Source organism: Pagrus pagrus (genome assembly GCF_965226575.1).
Source record: "Pagrus pagrus genome assembly, chromosome: 24".
NCBI lineage: Eukaryota > Metazoa > Chordata > Actinopteri > Spariformes > Sparidae > Pagrus > Pagrus pagrus.
The window spans coordinates 19,683,781-19,699,140 of record NC_140206.1 but is presented as its reverse complement, the minus strand read 5'-3'; the positions used below and the strand labels follow the sequence as shown (position 1 = coordinate 19,699,140).

The window sequence follows — 15,360 nt, the reverse complement described above, 5'->3', positions numbered from 1 at the left end:
TTTTCATTGTAAGTGGGCCAAATCACTTATATTAAAAGTAATCTAACGGAAATTACTGTTGTAATTTGATTCTTTAAATAAGCCATGTAACTGGTTATGATCTCAGGTTTTGGACAGGTGTGATACTGGTGTGGCCACAGTGTGCACGTCTGATGTTGCTCACAGTGGTCCAAGGAATTCTCAGGGAGTTTGTGTGTATGCTCAGACACATGAAAAATTAGGGGGAACATTGGTGAGGAGGTGTTCGTTAAGAAGCTGCTGGTTATCAGTACATTTGTAAACAGTTACTAAAGCAACAAGTAAATCTACCTGTCCAGAGTTGCTAAAGGTAAAGCAGAGGGAAAAATATTTTCTCCATAAAACATGACCCAGTTTCACCCAAATCGGTGAATAAAATTATGTTGTATTTCTGTACAGTAATCTGGGAGGTCTGGTCTGGTCCCTAGCAACACACTCCTCTGGTAACATTATTTTTTTTCCTACATTCATGGTAGCATCATAAAATAAATTAAGTGTTTATTGGACAAGTAATTAATATACACCCCTGAGTTTTGGATGAGTCATCAACATTTTTAATGATTTTCCAGGAAGTTCCAAACTTCATTAATCAACACAACTAGTAAATGGTTACTTGTTAAGTAAGTAATTAAGCTCCGGTAGTGTCTGTTTTCAGCAGTTGTAACAGTTTGACTGCTTCACTCATTCCCCCGGGGCCGCTTTTCGCTGCAAGAGTGACTCCACTGTAGGTTTGTTCAATGGAGCAAGCTTGTCAGCAACCGCAGGGCTGCCATGCCGCTACTCCAGCCAGTCCAGCCTGTCTGCTTTGCCTAATGAGCCCAAAGACACTGCTGGTGTCACACCACCTGGCTGTCACAGCAGCCAGGTGGTGTGTTTTCCGACGGGGAAACTACGACACTCAATCCGCTGTATCAGCTCTGCCACTGGCTATTTGCAAACCAACCACGAGAAAAAAACAATGTCAACCCATAAACACCAAACAACCACAGAACATACAGTAAGGAAATAATAACGAGTCAGTTATGCTGACAGAGTTTTTCTTGGCTCTGGTAGTTCGCTGGACAACAAGAGGGAGGGAGATCTCTGGGACCCGCAGCCTGTGCTTGCTTTCGGCTGTCCTCCCGTGTCACAACCAGAAGGGGAGAGGGATAGTACTGGCTGCTGTATTGTTTTGTAATTGTACATAGCCCAAAGGCTACTTTTTACACATGTGTAGATCATGGCCGACTTTTATTATACAACAGAAGGAAAGCAGAAGGATATCCAATAAAAAGTAAAAATAAATTGTATACAAATAATAAATGCTATATACATCACATTTATTATTAAAGGAAATTGTTTAAGTCATTTGTTTCTTTTTTTATATATATTGTGATAAATCGTACCGTGGACTATATATCGCGACGATATCTTACCATGAGCTTTTGATATCGTTACATCCCTACTTCATGCACCTGTCTCTCTCTTGGCTGCAGTCAGCATGCAGAGCACACAATGTGGGCTTTATTGACAATTTTAATCTGTTTAGAAATCGTATGTCTGTTTCTTCACCTGAACAAACTGGGCATGCGAAAGCTGGTAGCTAACATGCAGCATGCAGTACAAACTCAGCCACATGATTGAATGTTTACTTCTCTCACATTCCCACCTGAAAGTCCCTTCTCTTCTTCAATGGTGTCATTTAGATGTTAATCTAGTGACAGGTTGTTAACGCCCCCTACTGACTCTGTGTCCCTTTCTGTCCCCAAGACCGGAAAGACCCTCCTCTTTGTCTACAGTTCCAACTTTGTCTAATGGCAAGGACACCCCTCTGTCCCCTATGCTTTCTCCAGTTCATTTCCCTATTAAATCTGTTGTAACAAACAGTGTTAATCATCCAATTCGCACCAGCAAGCAGGATAAAACCTAAACAAAACCTACATTTTGAATGATTTAATCACCTCTCATAACCTGGACTTCCTAGCTTTAACTGAGAACTGAGTAAAAACTTGGGACTGCTGCCAGCTAGCTGAACTTTGCTCTCCTGACTACAGCTATTTTAACTCCCCATGAGTACTGATCGTGGTGGAGGCCTTGCTGTTGCTTAAAGTAATTAATTCAACTGTAAACAAAGCACAACTGATAAGACCAAGAGAATTATCATTGTAGGGAATTTTAATATCCACTTTGATGACACATCAAACCATTTTGCATCCAAGGTCCATAACATTACTGAGTCGTTCAACTCTTGCCCTAGTATTTACTTAGGGCTAACTAGTAACTTACTCTCACTGATTGATCTTGTCTCTAACCATAAATGTATTCTATTTGAATCCTGCATCCACACAACTCCATCAATTCTGAGGCGAACAGGTCATTCCTGTATATGTAATAATTTGCTTTACAGTTCTGTGGGTTACATAACAGCCCAACTCATCCTAAAAATAATGATTTAGTCAATGATTTCAATAAGCTGCATCCTTGGCATTAGAGGCCACTGCACCCACCACGACCGGTTCAGCTTCCAAATCACCCCCGTGGATAAATGATGCTATCCGCAGCTGTAAACAGGACTGCAGGAGGGCTGACCGCAGATGGAAGAAAACAAAACTTAATGTTCATTTACTTCACATGAAAGATCTTTTGATGCATGAACAGCTTAGTTCTCAAAATGACTCACTAAGAATACACAACCTCGAGTTCTGTTCAACACAATCCATCAACTTGTACAACCTGCTCCTGCTGCCATCTCTGCCCCCAGTCATCTCTCCTGATCTAACAAATACCGTTCCAAATGTTTCAACTCAGTTTGACCCCATTTCTATGCACAACCTCATTGAAACCATTTCTAAGCTGCGTTTTTCCTCCTGCTATCTTGATCTTGATATGATACCCTCTAGACTGTTTAGAGGTTTTACCTGTCGTTAACCCTACTGTTCTCACAATTATCAACCTTTCCAATACTTCTGGCTTTGTCCCTGACTACTTTAGGACAGCCAATTGTTTTTAAAAAAGCCTGGTCTGTAATTTGAACAATGAATCAAAATTATCTTCTCTAAAGTACTGGAAAAGAATTGTCGCTGTCCAGCTCTTCAAGCTGTTGAGGGGAAAAAAATGTAATTGGTAAACAATTACAAAAAGGTGTAACAAAGGCGAATTTTTGAATGGCATCCTTTTTCTCAGGGCCCATGTCCATATATATTTTATTTCAGGCAGGAAGAGTGCATTGGGGAGTGCTGGGATTGTGTGGTAAGAGAAAACAGTGCTGCATATAACTTAACAGTCAGTAAATCTCTTTATGTCTGAACAACAGAGGCAAAACTAAACTTTTGCATATTATACCTTTATAATTAAGTTGTTTTGGCAACATATTATACTGTGGGTTACAGAAAATTTGATTTGCTAAAGATGCTGATAGTGAAGTTTTTTATTTGGCATATTGCCCACTGGTGATTCATATTTTCATGTACCTGACAACTACACACCTGTCTGCTCAGGAAACGGGAAGAGAGTAGGATCCGCCTGTTCTGGTACCAGCACTGGCCACAGCCAAACAGGGAAAGCTACCCATTCCAGTACTGTTCTGGTACCAGCACCGGCCACAGCCAAACAGGGAAAGCTACCCATTCCAGTGCTCCCGGTGACAGCGGACAGAGGGTTTGCTAATACAATGACAACGCTTACAGCAGCTTCAAAATACTTCCAGATGATGACAGATTCACATCCAGTTGACTCTTATGATGTAAATTAGACCACAATCAGATCACAATTTCCTACAGCCATGACATAATTTTCTGTAATTTTCCAAGCTGTTGAAAGGCACAGTCAACTTATTGTGTGTAAACGTCTGGTCCACTAGAATTGTGATATAGTGAATTTTAAGTGAAATTATCTGTCTGTAAACAATTGTTGGATAAATTGTGTCACGCACAAAGTACGTGCCAATAATCAACTTGCCAAAACTCTAGGTCGTCTACACTGAATCTGTGGAGTGGTTAAAAACTTAGTTTTAATGAACTCAACCTAAGTATATTTCAACTTCCAACCTCAACTCAAGATTATAATGGCTGAAAATGATTTTCAAGAATCGAACAATCAATTCATGTTTTTTCTTCATACCTGGACCGAGTCCTGAGGTGCTGTGAACTGGATAGAGAGCGAGTCCTGGATCTTCGGTAATGATGTCTAGAACAAGATCGAGAGTTCCTCCTCGATGAACAGGAATGTGAATATGAATAGGAATGTGACCGTGAACAGGAACAGGAACGACAACTCTTCCTCCTATGTCTTTCCTCATCTCCTCTTCCTTTATTGGAGCTGTCCTGTTAGGAAGCAATAAAGAAATAAGTATAAATTATCATTATGTCATTGATGTACATATATAAGCATAACTGCAGACTTTCACCATTTAGTCAGACTTTGCAAAACAATTTTCGAAAGTGTGACTAAAACTTTTGTAACTGAGAGCACCTGAAAATCATCATCATATATCACATAAAACACCGAGAGCAGCGTTACTGCCGGTAACAAAAGATAAGAAAATATAGAACTTTATAAATTCTAAAGGAAATTTTTGTTGCAGAGATTGCCCAGAAAACAATTTACAGAAACAACCAGTAATAACCAGTGGGTTCCCCGGGTCAGGGTCACACACTTGGCCCAGTTTTTATGAGAATAAAGACAATAGAGTGTTAAATATTAGAATCTGAAGTGTTAAAGCAGTAAATACAAAACTAGAATAACAACAGAAGTAAGCTTAGAGTAAAGTAAGCTGAAAATGACCTAAAATAGAAAAAAGTAGTGCTGGTAATGACAGTAATATTGGCACTGATATTGAAAGGTGGTAAAAATAATTTTTTTAAAATAAAAAAATAGTAATAATGCACATCATGTTAAACATTATTTTGTATATGATAATAATAAAGACAAGAAGTACTGCACTTGATATTGAGAAGTGATATTGCACATATTGAGAATATTGTACATGTTGAAAAAAAGTAACAGTGCAGATAATACACGGCACAAGGTAATTTATTTGTCATTATAGAACACAGGGTAGTATAACAAAATGACAGTTTGTAAACACCTTTATGCTAGGGTTTTTTTTAAAACTTGTCTTAAAACCCATTTTTATTCCTTGGCTTTCAACCCCACATGAGACTCTGCTCTTGTTTTAGTGTTTTTTGGTTTGTTTTAGTTATTGTTTTACTGTTTTTAATTTGTTTTAGAAACAGTAAAACAATTACTTTAGTGTTTATACCTGTTTTATTTTATTGTATCTATTGTTTTTAATTGTTTAATGTCTCGGTGTTGTTTTACCTGTTTATGTACAGCACTTTGTTTCGGCTGTGGTTGTTTTAAAGTGCTTTATAAATAAAGTTGAGTTGAGTTGAGGGTTGGGCATCTGGACAAATACATCATCTATCTTGACATTTTATTTTGCTGAATTTATGGTGCGCCTCCTTCAAAATTTCACTCAATAAATTATAAACCAAGCGCCAAAAATAGAAATGGGCAAAGTATGTGTCAAGTTGACAAGCTGTTCAAACAATGCGACATCTGATGTTCATCAGACGTCTGATGAAGCAATAATTCATTAGCTACACCTGCACAACCTTGATGGGCTGAAGGTGGCTGGTTGGAAAAAATTTTAACATATTGCCCAACCCTACTTCATGCTACACAAATTACAGAACAAATATACTGTTATTTATATACAAATATGCATAAACACGTAGTGCATCTTTTGAATGTGTGTTAGGGTGTAAGTAAACAGCAGCAACAAGATGGTGTGGATAATTTGGTCGGCATCTTCATATTAGGAGTTTGACATCTGGGAAACACTGTCCATCAACTTTGACTGTGTGAGCACCAAGCATCAATGTTTTCAGAATATGGTCCACCTGTTGAGTGCAACAGTTTGATCCGAGATGTTGTGGTGGAGACCAGGGGCGTTGCTAGGCCTGCAACTTTACAGGGGCACTCGTCCTACTCGGCCTGAACACCGCCACATGTCTATGGATCCGGGACTTTCTGACGGAGAGACCTCAGTCTGTCCGTGTCGGAAATAACACCTCCAACTCCATCATGCTGAGCACTGGATCTCCTCAAGGCTGTGTACTCAGTCCATTGTTGTTTACACTGCTAACACACGACTGTGCATCCAGACACGAGGGGAACCAGATCATCAAGTTTGTCGATGACACAACAGTGGTGGGACTCATTCATAGAAATGAGGAATCAATGTACAGAGAATAAGTTAAACACCTAGAGAGTTGGTGCAGAGAAAATAATCTGGTGCTCAATGCGGACAAAACGAAGGAGATGATTATCGACTACCAGAGGTCTCAGCCCGAGCACGCTCCTCTCAGCATCAGTGGCCGCACAGTGGAGAGAGTGGAGAACATCAAGTTCCTCGGAGTGCAGATCTTGCAGGACCTAAGCTGGAATAAGAACACCTCAGGGATCACGAAATGGGCCGAGTAGATACTGTACCTCCTTAGGAAGCTGAAACAAGCCTCTCTCCCCATCAGCATCCTAAGGACCTTCTATAGTGGTGTGGTGGAGAGCGTTCTGACATATTGTATCTCAACATGGTACTCCAGCTGCAGTATGTCAGACAAAAAAGCCCTGCAGAGAATAGTTAGAGGAGCTGAGAGGGTCATCGGCGTTTCCCTCCCCTCTGTCCAAGAACTCTTCCTAAGCCGCTGCAGGACCAGGGCACTGAACATCGTCAGGGACCCCTCCCATCCTCTCCACACATTCTTTGAACTGTGGCGTTCTGCGGTGCTCCGTGGTCTGAGTCTATGGCTGAAGGTGATCTGATACGACTCCAGTGTGGCATGCAGAGGGTGAGAGGCATTGTCTATCATATTGAGTAGTTTTCTCAGCATCCTCAACTCTGACACCTCTACCAAAGACTCCAGTTCCACTCCCAGGACAGAACCAGTTTTCCTGTTGAGCTTAGGAAGCTATCAGAATCAGAATCAGAATCAGAAAGGACTTTATTGCCAGGTACGATTTCACACATACGAGGAATTTGTTGTGGTGATGCTGGTGCATGCAGTCAAATGACTGTTAAACATTAAAATATGACAATATAAACTATTAAAAAGTAGAAAATATAACAATATAAATTATTACGAAGTAGAAAATATAACAATATAGTATATACACAGACGGGTGACAAGAGCAGTCCAGCTGACAGTTAGCGATTGCTAAAAACAATGTGCAATGGAATGTGCAGAATAAGAAGAAGTCCAGACTGAGCGTTAATGTGACGCATAGAGTTATGGTACTGTCAGTGTGACAGTAGAGTCAGAGGCGGAGGTGGAGTGTGAAGAGTGTCAGGGGGGGTTCCGAGCCTTGTTGATAAGACTGACAGCAGACGGGAAAAAACTGTTTTTATGGCGTGAGGTTTTGGTCCTGATGGACCGCAGCCTCCTGCCAGAGGGGAGTGTCTCAAAGAGTTTGTGACCGGGGTGGGAGGGATCAGCAACAATCTTCCCTGCACGCCTCAGGGTCCTGGAGATGTACAGGTCCTGGAGAGACGGGAGGTTGCAGCCAATCACCTTCTCTGCAGACCGAATGACACGCTGCAGCCTGCCCTTGTCCTTGGCGGTGGCAGCAGCGTACCATACTATATACACCGATCAGGCATAACTTTATGGACCACCTGCCTATTGTGTTTGTCCCCCTTTTGTTGCCAAAACAGCCCAGACCCGTCGAGGCATGGACTCACTAGACCCCTGAAGGTGTGCTGTGGTATCTGGCACCAAGATGTTACAAGTAGAACATCTCAATATGAAGTAAAATACTAATTTTGAGTGTATGGTTATAAAGTTAACACTGCTACAAGAAACTGGAAAATTTTGAAAATGTACCTTTAAAATGTTTAGAAAGGGCTTGAATTTGACAATATAAAATGTGTATGATGCCTGTGTCTTTCAAGATTTCTTTTTATATACTGTATACATATACTGTATATACTGTGTGTATATATATATATGTGTCTGTGTATGTGTTTGCGATTGCCCCAGGTTTCTAGATAGCTGTGGCGGAAGAAGTATCCAGGGCTTGACTTATGTAAAAATAGTAATAACATACTGAAAAATGCTCCATTACAAGTAGAAGTCTTGCAATGAACCTGATTGTAAGTACTTTATAATTGTTCATGCATTTCTATTTTATGTTGTAATTGATGAAGATAGAGCCAAACTATTGCATGTCAGGAAGTCACTTATTTCCGCAAAAGACACGATATTCCAAAAAGTGACATACTTCAGGGCAAAATGTAAAACAGTTTGCACATTGTGCAAAAACAGCTAAATACTGCTAAATATGCAATAATGCATTGACATCAACTGGGTTTGCCATGAGTGTGAGGTCCCCATCCAGATAGTATTTGGTGGGGCCTGCAGCTTTCTGGTATAAGGGATCGGTAAAGTCGTTCACTGTGGATTTCAAAATGTGCTCTAAACTGAACTCAGTTTCCCAGAATTCCCCAGTCCTCACAACTAGCTGTAAATTCAGCTTTGAGCTACTATTGGTCAGGGTGACAGACCCCCCTCTGACCAGATAGTCAAAACTCCAGCTCCTTCATTTATACCTCTCTTCTCCACCTCTCTCCCCACGGGGCTGCCTGACCTCAAGTTCTTTTCTCCTGGATTCTTCTGGGCCTAACAGCTGCTGAGAGCGGCAAGCTACATTTCCAGCAGGCCCAAAGAACTTCTCCTCACTGCAGCGACACGAGATCCTGCTAGTATTCCAGATCAGTTAGCACCAGCAGCTGTGATGCAAAGCTTGCCAGCTAACTCCACAATCTGAAGAACACCAAGCAAGTTAGCACTGAGCTGCTATCCCTACAAAGGAAAGGAGCAAACAGTTTCCTCCATCTGCTGTCTTTCATCAGATCTTGCACAGCAAGAACAGCATTGTCCAATATTGGAATCCCAACCTCCTCCTGCAACCACCAGCACCTTTTCTTCAAAGACTGGTAATGTTGAACTGGGCCTAGATAGCATAGCATAGCACGGCTAAACACAGAACTGTTTAACCCTGGTTGATGTAATGTACATGTGTTCAATCGATGTGTTAGTTCACTGTGTTGGTGTTATTGTGATCTAAAGGTCAAGTTATTGATAGTTTGTTTTGTTACACGGCTAATTTGACGTTAGTTGAATTATGCTTCACACAGACTCAGGGACTTTGCATGCTACTAACCATCTTCTATAACCTGGAATCACATCACACACACACACACACACACACACACACACACACACACACACACACACACACACACCTGTATATAGTACATGTTAGTGTGTTTCATCTTTGTGTTAAATAAAATACTTTTTGAACCTTCATGCTGTCTATTTAATATTGTACAGGAGTGACTGTTGCCAACCTCTACTCTGTCAAGAACTCCAAAATCCTTTCACCATTACAGCTGTTATGGTAATTTTGGTTGTAGTAATTAAGTTAATTATTAATCAGACTTACAAACAGTTTAGTATCTTTTCTGAGACTGATTTGGTGAATTGGCTATCTTTTCCCTTCTTTAAGGGTGGTGCCTCGAGGTGATGTAATGTAAATGGGATCTTTTTATTTATCATAATCAATAATTATCATGAATTATTATTGATAGCCAAATGTAACCCAAAACTCCCTATTAATGTTGCATGAAGCACTAAATAATGGTGCCTCGTGTGAAGTGAGCACAACATACCATACAACATATTTTGGAACAAAACAGTAGCACATCATTTTTAACAGAATGATTGTACATCATTTCGAAACAAACATTTCCACATAAGTAGTTGTACTGCACCATTACGTGTACGCCTGGTTAATGACACACAATCAAGACAAAGGGCTAATAAACAATATACTGTACAGCTTTCACCAATTGTTGATGTGTGGATTTTAAGCTCAAGTTTCCATGTTGGAGTGACAATTTTAGGGGCCTTTCCAAGTGATGGAAAATCTGACTTCAGAGTTCAAATGGAATGTACCACAAGCCACAACACCGGAACTAGGGAGGTGGGAACAAAGTTTGGGGCTGTCAAGTAGCTTCACACTCATGCAGAATGCAGTCAAGAATCTTTACAGATGTGTAGATTAGATCAAAATGGATAGTTGAAGAGTAAGAGATGGGCTTGGTCCGTAGGAGCCTGGACATCTCCTAGTGTCAGTCCAATCCTTCAAGTCTGTTGACCCATTTCCTTATTTAAATTTAAGCCAATCAGGATTCTTCTAGCACTACCCAAAGCTGCTGAGAAATGGATCGATGAGCAGGTCATTCTGCAGCTCAAGAGCAGCTCTGCATCTCTACACCTCATGCAATTTGGCTGTAGAGCCAAATACTCAACAGAGGCCGCTAATGGTTTCTTTTTAGTGAAAATAAAATCCTTACTTGATTTGGGTTGTGTTGTAGGTGCAGTGTTTTGGATCTCAGAAAAGCTTTTGACACTGTCAGTCATAAAGCTCACTTCACTCAGTCAGCCTGGTCTATCAGAGGTTTAAGAGAGTGGAATACAATTCCACTTAGGGCTGGGCGATATGGCCAAAACTGTTATCATGATATGTTTTTTTATATTGATCGATGCCGATAATTATCACGATATACAGTATATTTAATAATAATAATGTTGAATTGACAGTTTTAAGAGTATTTTCTTTTGGACAGAACCCAAAACAAACCAGAAGGTTAATTATGGTTTATAAAATACAAATATTTATTGTCAGAATGAATGTGACAAACATTCAACAGAACCGACCAACCAAATGGCTTTATGTTAAACACTGGATAAATAAAATGATGAACATGTACAACAAATTGCTTGTTTCAAATGTGTCTCAAACATTTTAGAGGTAGTATACTGAAATGAACATTGATTAAAGACATTAAAATAAAAAGGTAAAGTTGAGGATGATTATGCTACTGTATTCTTTGACTATTGCGCATGCTTGAGCTTGCAGGTAGTTGTTCAGTTCAGCTTTAATGCCTCCTGTTCTGTAAGACTTGATGTGGTTCGGACGTGCGACCAGACCACATATCAGCGGTGACATCTCTGAGCTGCTCCTCCAAATTTACCCTACACTCTGCGTAGAGCTTATTTTTTAACTGTAATTATAGTCATCATATCTTTAGCGATACAGTACGTAACTGCGCTGGTTATGTCTTTGTGTCGCTTCGGTTTCAGTTCATATGGGGTAATTGCTGAAAAAGCAGTGGCAACTGTTGGTTGAACTGAAGTTGGAGTAGTAGAAGCAGTAGGGCTGGGATGTTGGCTACTTGAGGGGAGGCTAACGCTAGCATGATAGCACTAACTCATGCTCTCAGAGTACTGTTTGGGACGGTACCTTTTGAGATGATGGAAGAGGTTGGTGGTGTTTCCAGTTCTGCTGAGGACTGGTCGCCGACACATTTTGCACCTAATGGTGGTCTGTGCTTTGTCAGACTTCAGGTAGCCGAACTATTTCCAAATAACCGAAGTGATATGACCTTTCTTCGGTACAATTTCTTCGTCTTTGTCAGTTTCCTCGCACTCGGTTTCGTTAGTCGGACTGCTCATTGTCTTGTGTCGGCTGGACACACAGGTGGTCACTAGGGGTGGGCAGATCAATCCAAATATCGGTAGTGTCGATAAGGTGAGTATTCGTATTGGATCGATACTAGCGTGATGAGATCGATATTTTTGTTGTAGTTTCTTTTCTATAAGTTCAGCAAATCACTCGTATTTCTTCACAGAGTTTGTGTGTGCGCAGCATCTAGTAGGGGTGGGCGGATCGATCCAAATATCGATAGTATCGATACCAAGGTGAGTATTCGTATTGGATCGATACTAGCGTGATGAATTCGATATTTTTGTTGTAGTTTCTCTTCTATAAGTTCAGCAAATCACTCGTATTTCATCACAGAGTTTGTGTGTGCGCAGCATCTAGTAGGGGTGGGCGGATCGATCCAAATATCGATAGTATCGATACCAAGGTGAGTATTCGTATTGGATCGATACTAGCGTGATGAATTCGATATTTTTGTTGTAGTTTCTCTTCTATAAGTTCAGCAAATCACTCGTATTTCATCACAGAGTTTGTGTGTGCGCAGCATCTAGTAGGGGTGGGCGGATCGATCCAAATATCGATAGTATCGATACCAAGGTGAGTATTCGTATTGGATCGATACTAGCGTGATGAGATCGATATTTTTGTTGTAGTTTCTTTTCTATAAGTTCAGCAAATCACTCGTATTTCTTCACAGAGTTTGTGTGAGCGCAGCATCTAGTCCTTATGCGCAGCGCTCCTCTCCACCTCTCTCACTCCGCTCCTGTACTGCCTGCCAGAGCAGAGACAGACTGGCGAGATGGCAGAGAGGAAGAGGAGTGCTGTTTGGAGTTATTTCACAGTTTCAGACAGAGAAACTGCTACCTGTGACGTATGCAGGAAAGCAATACTTGTATAAGCATTTAAAAGCAGCACACACAAAAGCAGTTAACGCTGAGCTGCAAAGCAAACGGAGGAAGGAGGAGGAGGGAGCTCCCCAAACCCGAACCAGACCCCTGGCTCAGAGACAGACATCACTGACAGAGGCCTTTCAACAAAAACCTCAACAATATCCAGGTAGCAATTTCTAGAAGTGAAAGTCATTTCCAGCATTAATTAATGTTGTTTTTCAAAGTGTAATTGGTGGTCAGAGATGTCATTTTAGCAGAGTGATTAAACTATTATCATATATTCAGACAGTTGAAATAAATCTTAATTGTTTTACTGGAACTCAAAAATATATACTTATATTAAGATATATAGCCTACCTCAAACCTGAAGTATGAATATGGCAGAATATAATAACCCTTTTGTGTATCTGTTGAAGGAACATTAGTATTCCTATTTAGGCTACATGCAGATTTTCAAGTAAAAAGTATCGGTATCAGTATCGGCAATACTGGCCCTGTAATTACTTGGTATCGGATCGATACCAAAATTTGCAGTATCGCCCACCCCTAGTGGTCACCATCATTCTGAGTTGTTGTGAGTGGGAGGGGCCGGAAACATGCATCAACCGCATGCATCTGTTTCTCTGCTGTGTGATTGGCTGTTGATGTAGTGTCTTCAAGGTAGAGGAAAACGGACTCAAAAATAACTATATCGAAAATAAATGTCATAAATTTATCATCGTTTTTGTGGAAAATTTTATCATGAAAATGATCTAGATCGTTTTATTGCCCAGCCCTAATTCCACTGCCCATGCTGCCACAATTTGCCCATGCAAAAAAAAAAAAAAACCTTCCCAATGCACCAATAAAGAGTGCATTTGTTCTATCGAGCCTTCTTGTTACACAAAAAAGGCTTCTTTTGTATATTAGTTCATGGAAAATGAGAAAATGAAAACTGTGCGAGTTTACCTTTTTTGCCAAGCAGCTAAACAGCTGTAGCAGGACATGCCTGAGTTTGCAGGCACTGCACATCCTGCGATTTGACTATCGTGCATGTGCATGTCACGATGTCGAATGCTGAAGCGATATAACATGGAGCCCTAACTGACGCCATCAGGGCTCACAGTCTTGCTTGAGTGGAGTCTCATCAGCTGTCTTCTCACAAGGTCAGATGTAAAGCACACGGCCAGTTGGTCCAAAACCAGTGATGGTCTTCATGAATTTCTACTCCAGCTTTCTCCTGTACTTCTCTTTTGCCTCCCTGATCTCCCTAACTGTTAACTGGTTTAACCGACAACATTACTTTCAATTGGTTTGTAGGTCAATAGCTTAACATATTAGCAGGTTGAATATTCGCGACGCAAGTAATGCGTAGCCTCAGTAACTTTCCCACCATGCTCTGTCCAGATTAAGTTTTTCCACTACAAGCACTGGTAGTCCTTACTGAAATTTTTAGGAGCACCAGCTTAAAATATAGGAGCACCACTTAAATCAACAAGAAACACAATACATTCATATAATATTCATATACATTCATAAAACCAGATATTATTTAAAAAATAAAAATCTTACTGGGATACAGGCTAAGAAGAGGATTTGCTTTGTTTTGTATCCCTGTATTACTATATGTAGGCCTATTAGTCCATTATTTGATTCTTTGTGATGCTGACTGTATCACACAAAAACAGTAAGGATTTTTTATCAGTCTGAGACTCCTCATTCTTCAAGTCCCACAAGTCACTTTTTGTGAGTCAAAGTACAATAACAGGATAAAACATAGAAGCTTATAAAAATGTGCTTTTATAGCATTTCAATATTATATTAGCTGGCGCACTTGCTAAAAAAATCCGACTGACAACATTCGATGGTGGTTAACTGTTGAGAAAAGTTGAAATTTGAGGGCACCAAGTCCTAATCTGGCCCAGGGCACCAAAATGGCTAGAACCGGCCCTGCTCTGATAGCGCTGTCATCAGCCAGCAGTAGAGACGCTCCAGGCTGCGCACTCAACGCACACATTTACTTTCTCTGATTGTGTGGAAATCTGATGTTTTCACTCCCAGATTAGATTCTCTATGACAGACAAACAGAGTCACAGCTAACTCAGATGAACGAGTCCAGCGCAGGTTGAATGCAAATTGGTATACAGGCTACATGTACTCGTGTATGAAGCTGTATTCTCACAATGCTGCATTTTCATAAACTATGACAATCTGGTCATGGGTCACCTCTCACCTGCGTCCACTGCAAATTGTTACTAGCAGAAATGCTGCTCTTGGTGTTTCACACGATGAGATGATTTTAAAAAGCAGAATCACAGAGGGCCTGTTTATAGGTTGCGCAGGTGCTCCTAGTTATAAAATTTTGTCACACTGTCACCAAAAGTAGTTACAAAATGTGACTAAATGGTTGCAGTCTGGAGCCCTGACTCAGTGTGGGAACATTGCCTCCTGAAAGGCAAAAAAGTCAAACATAAGTCCAAATGTGTAGGTGTACATGCGATTGCCAATTGGGCCGGTGCTAACAGGCTGGCCTAGCTGGATGCATGAGCAGTGCATGTGTGTGGCGTTACGTCATGCTTTTCATTTCTGCGTCCATGTTAACAGGTTAGAGCAGCCACACTGGCTTGCGTGAGTCCTGCTTCTCATGCGCAAGTCAAGCACGGCTGCAGTGGCAAATCATTCGGTGTGCCTATTTCTTCTGCGACACGCAGTTCACTGCAAAAATAGACCTGAAAACGACCTGTAGACAGTCATATCTACATCATGCGAGCATTACACTACAGTTTTAATGTCTGTAGAATAGGTCACAGACATGAAGAGAATAGTTTTTTTTCCTGTGAACTCTCTTTTTCTTTCTTTCCCTCCTTCCCTCTCTTTCCCCCTTCAGCTTTCCAGCTCTTCAACAGGGATAAAGGAAAATCATGTC

General features: G+C 40.7%; 1 protein-coding gene across 2 annotated transcripts in view; it reads right to left on the bottom strand.

Moving 5' to 3' along the window:
- The window catches only part of sonb (SON DNA and RNA binding protein b), a 74,455-nt gene that overhangs the window by 44,249 nt on the left and 14,846 nt on the right, over positions 1-15,360 (bottom strand). For both annotated transcript variants that reach the window (XM_084347021.1, XM_084347022.1), the window contains one exon: positions 4,117-4,319. In XM_084347021.1, coding sequence (XP_084203147.1) covers positions 4,117-4,319 — 203 coding nt within the window. The remainder of the gene's footprint in view (positions 1-4,116; positions 4,320-15,360) is intronic.